Here is a 14,892-nt window from a genome sequence, read left to right as displayed (position 1 = left end):
CAGTTCAGGAAGCAATAAATCTCTGGTAGAGATTCCAATGAACTTTTGTTACAAAACCCTGGAATTCAAGGAATGAAGAACTGAATGTTCTAACTGTCAAATTATCAAAATAATTTATTCAAGGTTAGTAGGGCAAAGGCTGCAAGCTAGCATATTTGACCTCATGAAAGAGTCTTATAATATTGTTCAGAAAAAAAAGGGTTCTAGGAAATAAAGTTCTAACCAGCACAAAATATACTCTTGTAATCTATCTTCACTCTTCCAACAACCCCTGGCAGGAAATCTGGCCAGGCTAGCACATTTCCTTTTTGGAGTTCTTCTGGACAGGATGTAGCCAGAGATTTTACCTATGGATTTAAAACAGTTGATTAGGTGCTGTTTAAGGACCATGCAGAAAAAGCATGTAAAAAAATATTCCTTCCATGTCTGCATGCAATACTAGAACAAATCATTGAATAAATGGCATTCACCCTTTCTAGTACAAGAGGCTTCTGGCTGAACTACTTGTTATCCTGTATTTATGTGCCAGCTAGCTGTGGACAGACATCTACTGAGGCCATACCTGAAGGTATGGCAAAAAATAAAATATAGATCTTGAAGCACAATTGCATTTGTTAGTGTGAAAGGAAAATGTTTTTGTCACAGAAAAAGGCAGATACGAGAATACAACCTGAAGAGAAAACATTATGTATTTGCAGAAAAATGTTATATAGGAGCCAAAAAGAACTTAACATTGAAGAGCTGCATTCTGCAAACTCTGCTAGCATGGCACCACATTTAAGGAATGAAACCACAAAAAGGAGCAGTTTAATAAAGCAATTTGCTGTTTCCCGGACATAAGTTTTATTAATTCAATGCACTAGGCTCTTTAAAACACTACAGGCAAAGCCTACCCACACCAATACTAACAGCAGTATTGACATTGACTTAACCAAAGCAAGACAGTGCCATAACTAACCATGTACTGAAATATGAATTACATAGGCAAACTATGGATAGAAGAATGAGGGGAACACACTGCTAGATCAACAGCAGATTAGTATATCTTGAGAGTAGATCTGGCCAAGCATCTTTGATGGAAATGTTTTCCATTTAAAACATAATTCTTTAATGGCACCACTAGGGTTTTCTTTCCCATTCTTACGACAAGAAACTGAAATGTCAATGGGACTCCTTAAGTTGCTTCAGTACTGTATTTTAATGTAGAAAAAAACCCCCTGCAGTAAGGTAAAAATACTTCTTCACTATGACAACAAGAATCTGTTAAACATGGTAACATCATTATATTTCTATATAGCCATCAAGAGAAGGAACTTGGGGTCAACAACCCCAGATGGCACAGCACTTCTAAGTTATTGAGACACAAGTGTAAATGACACGCAATAGCAAGAATATGCAGACAGACGCTTAACGATGGGGTGTCACACAAATATTCTATAGTGGTCCCTTGGAAGGAGCTCAGATGTTCTGACCCAATATTTGACATCTGTAAAAAGGAAGACCATCTAGCCCATTTGATTCTCAGGAAGATTTCTGCTACATTAAAGTGTTTCAAAACTGCAGATGCAAGATCAGGGCTTTGAATTCACTCTATTGCCTTTCTTCACTGTAATTCCAGGAACAGAAAGGAAACATAGTCCCAGTCTACAGTTATTACTGGCACAGTACTGCTCATTACATTTCTCCCTATCAGGGCAGACGCAATCATAGCTCAGCCATGGAACTGCTGAAAAAAACTTATGCGCCCTGAGGAGGAGAGATGCACAGGGATAGTGAAGGATTTCCTCTTCTTTTCAGATATCAGAGAGGGAAGTGGAGAAAAGATCGTTACTGAATTAAGAGAACATGTTAGTAATTAGACTACTGAGACTACTTACTACTCTTTGGCATTTCTGTGCTGGAGGGTCATTCCAGTAATTCCCTGGCAGGGAGAAAGGAATGTTTCCTTCAGCAGCGTGAAAAAAAGAATTAAGAAAAGCAAAGATGATCAGCTTAGTGGGCTGAGTACATCTCAGCACAGTCAGCCTACCCATACAATACAGGGAGCATGGATTCAGGGCACAGCTAGCGGGCTAGAAAGCACAGGTGTGCCCAGTTCAAGCTGAGCAGTTGCTGAACTGCCTTGCTCAGAAGGGTGACTGGCTTGTGTTAAGCCTCCAGTACATGAAATCAGCTCCCAAGAATAATGATGTGCTATATTGTCTGTCTCTGTGAGAAAGGAAGGTACACCATGAATCTTGGACTGGGTTATTCTCACTTTCCCCCTGAACTCCAGGGAGATGGATCAGACTCTTCCAGAGTCAGCTAAGCTGGAGAAGAGAGCAATGAGGCCATTTCAGAGATCTCATTTCAACAGTACGTGCTGATGGAAACTGCTTTGGCCAAGGACTGCAAACAAACTGCAAGGAGTCTGAAGGGAAAAATTTCCAGTGTGGAAAAGACAGATTTGGGAGTCAGCCCTTTCAAGCCATATGATGGAGAATGGAGGGCCAGAAAGGACCTCGTAGTCCCATATCATAATAACTCATATTTATACTGCCGTCTACTCCGCAACCAAACAAGACTGTTGGTTTACCTGTACTGTTATTCACAGGGCAACATACTCTTTTACCCTGCTTTCCTTCATGTCTGAGAATAGGAAGGCAGGACTTACTGAATAGTTCCAGCTGGCCACAACAAAACTGGTAAGAACAGATAATGATAATGATTTACTATCCCAAATTCTGAAATGAATAAGGTAAAAATTTTATAGGAAGCTTAGTTGGCTCACCTCCCTGTCTGGTCTTTCACTTGTCTTCTCAGATGAGTAATATGGATAACATAAAAAAAGTGCAGCATTTTCTCCCTTGTCCTAATTGTACTGCATTTGAAGCAAATGGGAATTTAATGAAGCCTGTCATTAAAGACAGGCAACTACTGAGAAAGACTCAGAAAATCACACTAACCTCTTCACCCATGTGTCTGTCAAATCATGTGTATACTTATCAGCTTCAAAACTGCTACTAAACAAAAGCCTGAATATTTGACTTGGCTACGCAAGTGACCCCAAAAGCCAAGAACAGTAGCTAATTGCTGGGCAGTTCCGAACCTAGCAGAAAGCCAAAGTAGCAAAGAAAAGGAGAAAGAAACAGAGGAGACATTTGGATGTTGGAAGCAAAGATTCTGCTTTACTTCTATTTTCTGTTCACTTTATTTCTTATTTAGATCATGGACAAGAGACACTGATAAAACCTTAAAAAACCCTTTAAAAAACACCAATAGAAGAGCAAAACCTTTTGACCTAAAGGCCCTTCCCCCAGAAAATGCCTCTAACTTTGAACAGTAGCCCTTGTTGTTCAAGTGCTACCACAAGTTTCAACATTTCTGACTGAAATACTAATGACCAGGAAGTGGTGACAGACCACGCTGTTATTAGGTTTGCAGATAATATCAAACCAGGAGGCCCATTCGGCATGCTTAAGGACAGCTGCATCCATAGCAACCTTGATGGACTTGAAGGAATGGGCCAATGCACACCTCATGAAACTCAACAAGAACAAATGGGAACAAAAAAACCTCTGAATGATACAAGGTAAAGCCTGGAGAGAAAGCAGCTCCATGGAAAAGGACCTAGGGGTTCTGGCAGGCAGCGAGCTGAGTATTGGCCAGCTGTGCACCCTAACGGTAATGAGCAGGACCAACCACATCCTTGGCTGTGCAGATAGGGTCACGACCAGAAAAACAAGGAAGGGATTATTCCCTTTTCTCAGTGTTTATAGATCACATCTATAGTACTGCATTCCATTTTGGGCTCCTCAGTACAAGAAAGACGTTGACAAACTGGAGCAAATTCAGAGGAGGGCATAAAAAAGGTGAATGGACTGAAGCATTTGCCCTGTGAGGAGAGGCTGTGGGATGAAGACTGGAGCAGAGATAGCTTTGGGGACACCTAACACCAGCTTTTGGTACCTATAGGGAGGTAATCAAGTATCTTTACAGGGTCTTCACAGCAGTGCACGGTAGGAGTTAGAAACAGTAGTCATAAATGCAGGTGAGAGGTCCTGAGTAGATACAAAGAAAAAAAATTCACTCTGACAATAACTGAGCACTGAAGCTTGTCTCCTACAGAAGTTGAGGGATCACTGTCCTTGCAGACATCTGTTGATCTATACTAATTTTTTATCTCTGTGAAAGTTTAGTGCCAAACCTTTATTTTTGGTACTTGAATAAAAGTAGCCCAGTGTTTAGTTATGCTGCCCATTCGGACTTTCCCTGGGACTCTACAGCTTAGATCTCTCATAGTGTCTGATGCATTGACAAAAATCCTGATTTCTCTCCTCTGAAGTTTTACCTGTGCCTTCACACAGCAGGATGAGGGAACTGTAACCTGTAAAACAAGCCCTCAGCTCGTTTCATTGGGTTTTCTCCCTCTTCTAACAGGATTATTAGCTTTTGTGTTTGCCTTCATTTCTCTTTCAAAGCTACATAATACAGGAAGGCTGAGTCAAAATAGAAGGTGACTCAGTGTTGATTTTACCACACCTAATTTTGCTTAAAGCTACTCACTATGCTAAGCTTATTACCCTAAGCCACTGACCTCTGTGAGAACAGAGGTCTATCCAATATGGTAACCTGGAATGCCTTTTCAAATGTTCATTGTATGTTTAGGGCCCTGTGCTCAGACACTGCTGTAAGGACCTACCTGCTGTGGGGACAGAACATGGTCCCAAATGTTGAGCTGGCTGATGGAGCCCACAAAAGATTCAGCTGGGTTGAATCCTTCTCCTTTCTGATCTTGTTCTTGACCCAGTACAAGTGCACCTCCACCTAAACACAGAGAATTAGAACAGGGATAGGAAACAAAGCCTTACAGCAGCAATCCCCATAGGAAGATTAAAAACTAAGCAAAACAAATCTTTAGCTCCCTGTTACTAAGATTTTGTAGTGCAGGAGACCAGCCACCTTCAACAAATTGTCTCAGCAAACCACTGAGAAGCCTTATGCTAGACTGAGGTAAGTGCGCCTAACAGTTTGGAAGTGACTCTCAAATACACACTGATACTAAGCTCAAGCTGATGAGAGCAGAAACTTTACACATGGCTGCTTCAGGAGCAGCATTGGCTCCAAGAGACCACTTCTAGATCAGCATTTGAAGCATATTACAGAGCAATGCAAATTACAGTTTTGAGCAGGTGGGGCTTATTTTACAGCTGGCACTTTCCGCTTTAAACAAAAGCTTAGTTAGTCAGGTAGAACAAATTCGATTCCAAAACCTCAGAAACATTTTGGTGATTAGACAGTCAATGTTCTGACATGCCATATGATTTAATTTCCTCTTCCTGACCAGCAGCACAGATGATGTGGACATGTATTTTGTATGCCACAGGCTGTGGGGACAAAGGCAAGAAGTAATGGAGACTGCACACTTCAGCTTTTGTCTCTGGAGGTAACTCCAGTGTAATTGGGTGGAAAGACAGGGACAAGCATAATGTACACAGACTAAAATGTTTCTTTTTCTTTCTTTTTTTGGTTTTTTTTTTTTGGTAATATCGATAGTTTTTTTAAACTTTGTGTAAATTTGGACATTGATAGTATGAAAACAGTATCAAAACCAAATCTCTTTGCACCAGTCTAACATCAGGCCTTCCACAGTTCTTTAATCCTTTTCACGTCTTCTGATATTACTGGAAAGACCGCTGACCACAGGAAACAATGAAACAGCAAAACCCATCTTGTATAGGGAAAAATGCAAACTTTAAAAACATGTCTGCAAATAACAGGAGAAGGCTACATCAATCAACTCTGAGCACACACTTGTAAGGAAAATGGCAGTTAAACTTAAGATTGTTGTGTAAGAAACCTATTCTCACAAGGCCATTTCAAAATCAGCTCAGCGCAGGCCCCTTTGTGGACTAAACTCTGTCATACCCAAAACGAGTTATCTAGTAGTTCACCCTAGAAAGGAGCACTTTGTCTTCAGCAACTGAGGAAACTGTCCTCATGAACAAGAATAGCAAACATGAGCCCTCCATAAATATTGAAAATGTGAACAGACTAAAAACACTAAAATAAACATTTCCTTGGAGGCACATTAAATTCTGCAATAAAAACAGAATGAAGGCAACAGATCTGGTGTAACATAAATAAAGCATACCAGGGATTTTTGAGCCAACAGAGAGCCCACTGCCTCCATCAGACAGTTTTCCATCGATGTACACTTTCCATGCCCCATCTGTGCATGTCCATGTGACTGCAATGTGATGCCAGTTGCCATCGTTCACTGAAGGACAGTCCGTGATCTTCTCTTTCCCATTTACATAAAGAACCCAGCTGCATGGAAGGAAGATCAAGGTATACTCAGTTCCATGCAGCCACTTTAAAAGCATGGCCTGTCCCATATGACTCAAATTTTATTTGCAAAACAAGGTAACTGTCCACATCATACAAGAAATCATATGCAAAACATGGTGAAATAAGTAATGTGCTTTTGTATCAAAATATGAATACTCAAATCATGGGTACATAGTGGATTCTTAAACTTCCCCCTTGTATCCATCCCTGCTTTTGGATGTCATGCTGCAAGTACTCTTGAGTGCTGAGATCCCACTTTATCCCATCATTGTCTCAATGTGTCATTTAAATACGATATAACTGTAGTCCAGACACAAAATAATTTGCCTTCTAAACTTCATGGCTTTCTTGCTATTACTGTTCTATTTGGCAAGAAGTGAAGGAAACAAAGCAAGGAGAAAAACAAGCAAACAGACAACTCTGCTTATGGAGTTTAGATGTAGATTTTTCTACTCCAAGTAGGCGAAGCTGATATTCAGACTTTTGGTCTATACATTTTTTTTTTTTATGAATTCAAGACATTTGTAAGCTACAAAAAAGCAAAACTCTGATTTACCCATTGTAATCAGTCAGAAGAAATGCATTATCACTTCCATTCTCCACTGCATAAGAAATGGGAGTCCCATAGTTTGTGGTGTCACTGGATTTCATCCAGAATGTACAGGTGATGTCACCAAGAGATGGAAAAATACCATCAAGCATGACATATCCATAGATACCAGAGACTTCAAAATCAAGGTTGAAACCAGAGGACTGTTCTGCAACAAAGACAAAGAATTTTCAGAGGTACATTCCTGAAAACCCAGGAAGAGAATCAAATGTTATCTAAGCAAATGCAATAAAATGGAACACAATTCATCTACATTTTAAATTGAAGAAAGGTAGAAAGAATGTAGAGCAGTCTAACATAAGCCAGCACACAGAGCTTTCCAAAGCTAGAAAATACACATGGTTAGAAGACAAACAACTGGAAAAGAAGATGATTATCTAACAATGAACATGAACTTGCTTTTCAACGCTCTGTCAATGGAATGACATATCCAGCTGCCATCCAACATCTCAAACAAGTATAATCAGCCAGTTTGATTTTGTTCACAAGAGTCAAGATTAAAAAAAAAGAAAACAACAAAACCCCCAAAGATTTTTTGTTACGAACTTACTGAAATACACTGCACTAGTATGGAACAGCACTTCTGAGCTGCTCTTCAATGCAGAGTAACATGCTTTACTACATGTAAATGTATCAGATGGAGCTCTCCTGAAAGCTGGGTGTTACTAAACTCAGGATAGCAGGTTTAAATGACCTATGCTCTCTACTGTCTCTGTAAAATCAACAGTTTCTTCAACTTCTGTTTAAAGATTCACCAGCTACTAGTATAACACTTCACAATTTTCACAGAATGACTAAAAGACAAATGGATTTGAGTCTTTTATTTGTGGCCTAACTCCAGCACTATCCAGAAAGTTGCTCTAGGTGTGACCCATTTTGCCTGACCATAGGGAACTTTGATGTCTTTAGGACTTCTAAAGTTGAGATTACCACAAATTAATCTCTAACCCTGTGTTACAAAGCCCTACGTGAAATGCAGGAAGCAGAAAGAGCTAATTAACTCAGATACACAGAGCAAATACAAATTAAACTCAGTAGACCTGCTAGGTATTAAAAAGATAGAGCGGTGCCTTAGAAAAAAACCCCAACAAATACAAATATGACATGGCACACATGCTGTTACCTGTCTGCAATTACAGCTATTAACATTGCAGTCACACAGACTCCACTCAGCCTTTCAGAGTCCCACCACCCTAGCTGCCTTCTGGAGAAGCGCTACGAAATCAGCCCAGCCTGTGAAAATCTTGCCAAGAGACTTAGTCAAGCCACTCTTTTTCTGACCCTTGGTCCTTTGTACCTGTTTCACACCTGCTGCCTGTAAAGCCAGGGGGACATTTACAAACATAGGAGTTCAAGGCATCCACACAGGTGGCTTGGTTTAAGCAGGGACTGGAGTCACAGTCATTGATGTTCACTTCACAGTTTAGTCCAGTGTACCCCGGCACACACAGACACCTATGGAGAAAAGCAGAAGTACACTTCAAAGTGTACTTTGAAGCTACAGAATTAAGGGATTTATTTTGGTTGTTCATTTAAGCACATTTGTGTTCTATTAGCTACATAATATTTCTTTGTGATAGGGACAATACAACATTTAAAGACAGTGCCTGCATTTCTTCATATGATATTGGCAGTGGCAATCATTGCATTCCTGTGAGTGAAGCATCCCTTCTAGGTCCACAGAATTATAGATAAGAGGTACTTGACTTTTCCAGCAGTTATGCTTACACAGAGGGAAAACCAAGGCAGTAGAAAGGCACCAAAAACCTCTGGGGTTTTGGGGAGTGAAGGAGTTATTAAAACCAGACAGTAATAGCTGGTCCACTCTCTATCTCTACAGCGATCTAGGATATGACACTGCTATTGGTATTTGTAACTTCTGATCTGAGTTCAGATACCCTAAAGTTTAAAAACAAGTATTTGGAAGATTGCATCACTATTTGTATTTTAATCTCTGTATTCTCAATATGTATAGCTATCCCTGTCTTCCAGGGATAGAAATGTAGTACTATCAGGTACATGACTAACTGGTCATCATCTATACTTCTCGTAGAAAGCCAGACAAGCCCTTTAAGCTTGGGAAAGTGGATTTCTTTTGGAAGATCAGTATTAAAACCATGCAGTCCTACCATGCTTATACTTCAAACTCTGCATATGTTCTTTGTTGCTTACCTTGGAATTTTTTAAGAGTGAGGACATAATGATTTATTTTGCCTTTTAAAATCTCCTTTAGTGTCCATAACGGGACCATTTATATTGGGTCATGCTGCCAAATGCTTTGCTGAAATATAAGAAGGCTGCAGCACCCTAACATATCTGACTTTCCACACTGTGTTACATTAATCATCCTTTTTTCACCTGAAGCTGTTGATACCATCTCTGCATGTAGCTCCATTCCTACAAGGTCTGCTGAGACACTCATCGATGTTTTTTTCACACAAGACACCAGTAAAACCTGGGAGGCATTTGCAGGAGAAACTGCCAACTCGATCTTCACAAATAGCCCTATTAAGACATGGGTCTGAAAGGCATTCATTGACCTCCTTTTCACAGTGAGCACCTGAGAAGAAAAGAACAAAGTCACAGCTCCACTTTGAACTAATCTAAGAAAGAAGGTCACTAACCCATCTCTGTTTTTTTTCCAGACTGCTGCTGATCTTTTGGGAAACAGCAAACATGAGGGTAGCCATCCAGGTTTGGGATTTACTCCATTAACTGAGGTTAGGTGGTCAAAGAAGAATTACAGGAACAGCTGTAATGAACACTCAGTAAGCTGTATGGCATAAAAGCAGATATTGCCCATTATGTGAGTAACTTGGGCTGAATCAGGAAATCATCTGAGAAACTATTATGAGCAGCTAAAGAAAGCTGCTACAAAAGACATTTAGCTGGAACCTTGACTCTAAGTTGAAACATAAAAGCCAGAAAAACACGGGTCTAGGATTTCTGCTGTGAAAGAGCCTTTATATTACAAGCACCAAAGAACGAAGAAAATGCATGTGGTTTTATAGTGGAGCTCTTTGGCAACAACGATAATCCACAGATATGCCTAGCTGTTACAGGAATCTATGAAGGCAGCAGGAAGCTGAATATGAGGAGTAGTTTTAATACAGATGATCTTGACTACTTGATATAATACTTTTCATTTTAAAAAATTTATTATTAAAAATAGTAATTTGCACCCATGTGAATGTCTTTATTGTTTCTTCAACATCACACAGTAACATCATGGCAAAATTAGTAATAGAAGGCCAACCCCTTAGCAAATTCTTTTGAAGCCATGCTTACACTACAGGGACTCTGAGAAATCAGGTGGACCTAGGGAATCTAGTACATCCATATCAACACAGATGTAATATATAGCAATGAGATTGAAATACTTTGGACAGGGTAGGAAGACATCTTTTTTTGGTCAGAAAGAGTGAAGGCTAATGTAAACACAAAAAGGTGTACCTGTGAACCCTTTTGCACAAGTGCAGTGGTAACCGTTCTTGCCATCAACACAGTGGGCTCCATTCAAACACGGACTGGAGCTACACTCATTTATGTTTTCCTCACACAAGAGACCTTCAAACAGTAAGGGTTACAAGGCATGATCAAAACAGTCAAGGTCTGAATGCTGCAGCGACTTAATGTTGCTTGATTAACAAAAGGTTGGTGAGAGCAGGTAATAAAATTCCATCTTTGATTGCACTATTGCTAACATCCTCAGAGATCATTTGTGTTTTTCAGGTGCTGGGATGTGAAAGATGCATAGTCCATACTTTGTCTTTATAAAATTTAAACAATATCCACTAAGTGTTGCTGTCAATAAATGTATAGCCAGAAACAAGAAAAATGAGGGAGACAATTTCTGGTGAAAAACACAGGGCTTGCTTTTTTTAATCACAAAAAATTATCCCCTCAATAGTTTATTTCAATATTCAGAAATTAGATGCTGTTCTGGCAAAGTACTCAAGCATGTCAGTTTCCCCACATATTTCAAAATCTTCAATGTACATGCAGGTAAGAATTAAAAACACTGAGAGAAAGCCCACTCACTCATAGGGCCGCTTGGAGTAAAGCAACTGCATAAAGGCTTTGTCTGATCAGGTCATATTCAGTCTCACAAGCATTTTCCCTGTATTTGCTAATTCCCTAAACTTCAGTCCTCTTTTTTCAGACCAGAAATGTCATAGAACAGAAACATACATGCACACTCACACACGTGCAAACTTCATGCTCATAATGTTATTTCAAAACCTATTAGCATACAGTAGAACCTTACTCTAACACATAGATCAGATTGCTTTCCTATTATAATTTCACAGATGTGGAATTACACAGCTGTTGTGTTTTGTGTTATGTACTTGGCACAGAAACAATGCCTGTCTGAAGAAGACTTATGAAGTGAAACAAATTACCTGAATAGCCTGGTTGACAATGGCAAACAAACGTTGCGATGCCATCTTTACATATTCCACTGTTTTGACAAGGAGATGATTTACATTCATCAAGTTCTGTTTCACATTTCAAGCCTAGAATACAAAATAAAGGACTGAGAACAAGGAGTCAAAATTTGAAATTGTTCATGAACACAGAAGTCATCACTACTTAATACAGTAAAACATGATTGATTAATTGCATACATTACCAGACATTCAGGTTTATTATTTTCTCTTTAGATTATGTTTTAACACAAACCTGAAACAAAATGTTATTTAGAAAGGTGTGATGCACACGGGGCAACAGACTGCTCAGTTCCAGATACGGACATTAAATAACTATCACAAATAACAGAGATCACTTGTTGATAATAGCTCAATAAGAAGTCATCTATTTGCGTTGAAGCAACGGGGAAGCTAACACTGAAGAGGAGTATAGACAGATCTGGTGGAATTAGCTGGTTAAGAGTGCAAATTTCCAGCTTTTGCTAATCATAAATATTGCCAAGTGATAGGATTTTCAAAGCCAACAATTCGACTATAAGAAACCCCATTCAAAATCCTTTTCTGCTAAACATGGTATATAATTCAGCAAGACCATGAGAAACTATTTTGTTTCTTAATACTTATGTATGATAAAACCATGATGGATATTCCCAGCAGTTAGGCTATACTCTTTGCTCCAAAATGATTTGCTCCTTCACACTCGCTCATAATAAGTGCATGGAGACATGTTAGCTCCCCCACCTGCTTTACCATTTTTACCTGTATATCCAAGTGGGCATATGCAAATATATCCAGTTCCCAATTGTTTGCATGTCCCATTGTTGCGGCATGGTTCCAGGAAACACTCATGAAAGACCTGTCAGAGGCAAGAATGATACAACTACAGTAAAGGTGAAAATACAGGTGGAACAAAATACCCTTAATTTTAAACTGCACACCCTATAGTCACTTTGTGAAGTTAGGAAAAGAAAGGGCACTTGCAATAACTTCTACCTCTTCCTCTTTGTCTCCTCAGTATATCAACTACTCTTTTTTCTATAGAAAAACACCAGGAATCTGAATTATTATTTTAAAATGACCTTTTACTTAACAAAATGTGATCATTGCAGTTTTTCTCTTAAAATTTCTTAGCTATGATTCAGAGGTGATATTTTATATTACGGTACGTTTTATATAAAAGTTCTCCACTTCCTATTCTTTTACACTGCCTAATCAATTCCTGGTCATCAGGTGAGCTGGTGGGGAACTTCAGCGTGTGGTGTTATTTTTGCTAATGTTGTAAACCTGGATTCAGCAAACCCCTTGAGTAAATGGTCAGTTAGAACCAGAACATCAGTTTGTCATCTGTCCATATGTTATATAACAGTTCAGGCCAACTTTATCACAAGTCAGCTTTGCTCCTGTTCACACAGTATCCTAACTTTAGATCAAACAAATCAGTCTTGTCAGTTACAGAGAGAGACCATGAGGGTGCGGGGGCATCTCTAGCCAAACATCATCACTAGAGTAGTTTCACATGAGGACTTGCCTGCATTTCAAAGGGGGTACACAGTAGAAGGAGACTCTGCTTGCCTTCTCTCAAGTGTATTTATATTGCGATAAGCAAAATAAGGATTTTACAAGTGGGACTTTGATGCCTGGTAGCATTTTCTGGAATTCAGCATGTAGAAGACATCAGAGTGTGGTCAAACTACTTTTAACAAGTTGGTTGATCCTCCTCCATGGAGTTTACATTTGTTTTGTAAGTGTGATAAACTTTATACACCAGGTGAAGGCTTCAAGTCCGGAATTTAAGATTGCCAATAGCTGATGCAGCCTCCTTTGTTCAGTGAAAGTGCTTCTATGATTACAAAGAGAGTTTGAGTGCTCCCTTCATGACCACTGTTCTCATCAATTCAGGAAAGAGTCAGCATAACAATTACTTTTGAAAAGACCCTAGTAATTTACTGCCGCATAAGGCAGTCTTTCTTTCATTTGTGATACACTGGAAAACATATCTTGTCCTTGCCTGACTGCTGACTTTGTACTGCTTGCTGGTATTTTCTGGAGAGGCTGGTACCATCATTACACTTTCCTCAGCTGCTGAAAAAGTAGAGCCAAAACCTAAAGAGGAAAGATAGGTAAGTGCTGTTAACAACACTGTATGGCGAAGTTCCTATTCCATGAGGGTGTAATAATACTGTGCATGTTAGTAATGCACGTAAAGATACGCTGAAAAAAGTGAATTTGTGGGAATAGAAAGCAAACTTTACAGTAACCATGTATTTTTATATATAAATATTTACACAAGTATTTATTTGCACACACATACATTTCTAAAATGTGTGTACGTATAAAATATATTTTATGTGTATTTGTACACATGTACATGCATACACATATCTGTGTATATATACAACTCTCTCTATAGTGTATATATATAGTATACATACACAATTTGTGTGAGCATGTGTGTGTGTTTGTGTACACACATACATACTGTGTATATGAATACCCTATACATGCATACTCTGTTATTGAGCCTCAGTATGTATCGTACCAAGGTCACTCTTTCTACATAACACAGAGGCAACACCAGTAGGCAAAACCAGCTGTGAACTTCACTGGTTGAAATGGAAGGTTCTGCATTTGTTAGGAGAGTCAGTGGGATGTTTTCTGTTAAGACTATTGCTGGCCATTCTTTAGATTTCCCTTTATTCACTTCCTCCAGCCAAGATAATTTGGCTTACTTGAACAATCTGTGATGGATCTGGCACCAATAACAGTTGTTGTTCCATAAAAGGGACAAGACAAGCAGTAGGACTTTCCTGGGTCGGGTTGATAGTAGTCTCTGGGACACGGGTAGCAAGGCATCAAACCTGTACGAGAGAACTCGCCTGCAAGACATGGCACTGCAAGAACAAAAGGACATTTTTTTTGACTGATCACTTGAACTCTAACCCTACTTCTCCCCAACATCTTTATGATCACTTTCTCTCCTGCCCTCATAGTCCCTCCTCAGACTTAAAACAATAGGATGAAACCTTGCAGGAATTCACAGCTCTAGGAGATGCTTCTTTAAATTATCCTGTTAGATGATGTGTTGTTCTAAAGGACGACAGAAATATCTGGAAGTATTTCTATCTATTCATTTTGCTGCTCTGGGAGTAGCTTCCAAATGCAACTTCCTTTTCCATTCATCTCTGACACCTCTTTTTTGGGGGAGTTTTTTGGGGTTTTTTCCCCTCTTCTAGGAGGAGAAAGGACAAAAGACAAGTCCTTTTTTTTTTTTTTTGGTACCATTAATCCCTGCAGATCATTTCCCCCAGGAATCTTTCTGCCAAAGCTTCCCAAAGACAGTTGATGACAATTTCTTGAAAACAGTTATGGAAAAAACTGTATTAAAATTCAGTATTTTTGTACAGAAGATGTGGAATCTGTTGCAGAGATAATAATGACAAACATCCTGTCATTCCTTTTCTTTTTTGTAAGGAGGAAGGTTTTATTTTCATGTAGGTACCCATGACATATCTCATTTTATTC

General features: G+C 39.2%; 1 protein-coding gene across 1 annotated transcript in view; it reads right to left on the bottom strand.

Annotated features, from left to right (window-relative positions):
- Nucleotides 1-14,892, bottom strand: part of SVEP1 (sushi, von Willebrand factor type A, EGF and pentraxin domain containing 1) — a gene marked incomplete at its 5' end in the record, with an annotated part of 105,546 nt that overhangs the window by 40,212 nt on the left and 50,442 nt on the right. The window contains 11 exons of the mRNA XM_010141522.1: nucleotides 224-347; nucleotides 4,682-4,806; nucleotides 6,134-6,309; nucleotides 6,887-7,088; nucleotides 8,238-8,395; nucleotides 9,299-9,500; nucleotides 10,394-10,507; nucleotides 11,344-11,457; nucleotides 12,130-12,226; nucleotides 13,379-13,473; nucleotides 14,100-14,261. Coding sequence (XP_010139824.1) covers nucleotides 224-347; nucleotides 4,682-4,806; nucleotides 6,134-6,309; nucleotides 6,887-7,088; nucleotides 8,238-8,395; nucleotides 9,299-9,500; nucleotides 10,394-10,507; nucleotides 11,344-11,457; nucleotides 12,130-12,226; nucleotides 13,379-13,473; nucleotides 14,100-14,261 — 1,569 coding nt within the window. The remainder of the gene's footprint in view (nucleotides 1-223; nucleotides 348-4,681; nucleotides 4,807-6,133; nucleotides 6,310-6,886; nucleotides 7,089-8,237; nucleotides 8,396-9,298; nucleotides 9,501-10,393; nucleotides 10,508-11,343; nucleotides 11,458-12,129; nucleotides 12,227-13,378; nucleotides 13,474-14,099; nucleotides 14,262-14,892) is intronic.

Source organism: Buceros rhinoceros, unplaced genomic scaffold (genome assembly GCF_000710305.1).
Source record: "Buceros rhinoceros silvestris isolate BGI_N320 unplaced genomic scaffold, ASM71030v1 scaffold15458, whole genome shotgun sequence".
Classification (NCBI taxonomy): Eukaryota; Metazoa; Chordata; class Aves; order Bucerotiformes; family Bucerotidae; genus Buceros; species Buceros rhinoceros.
Note: the sequence above shows the minus strand (reverse complement) of the source record. Positions and strands in the feature narration are given on the sequence as shown.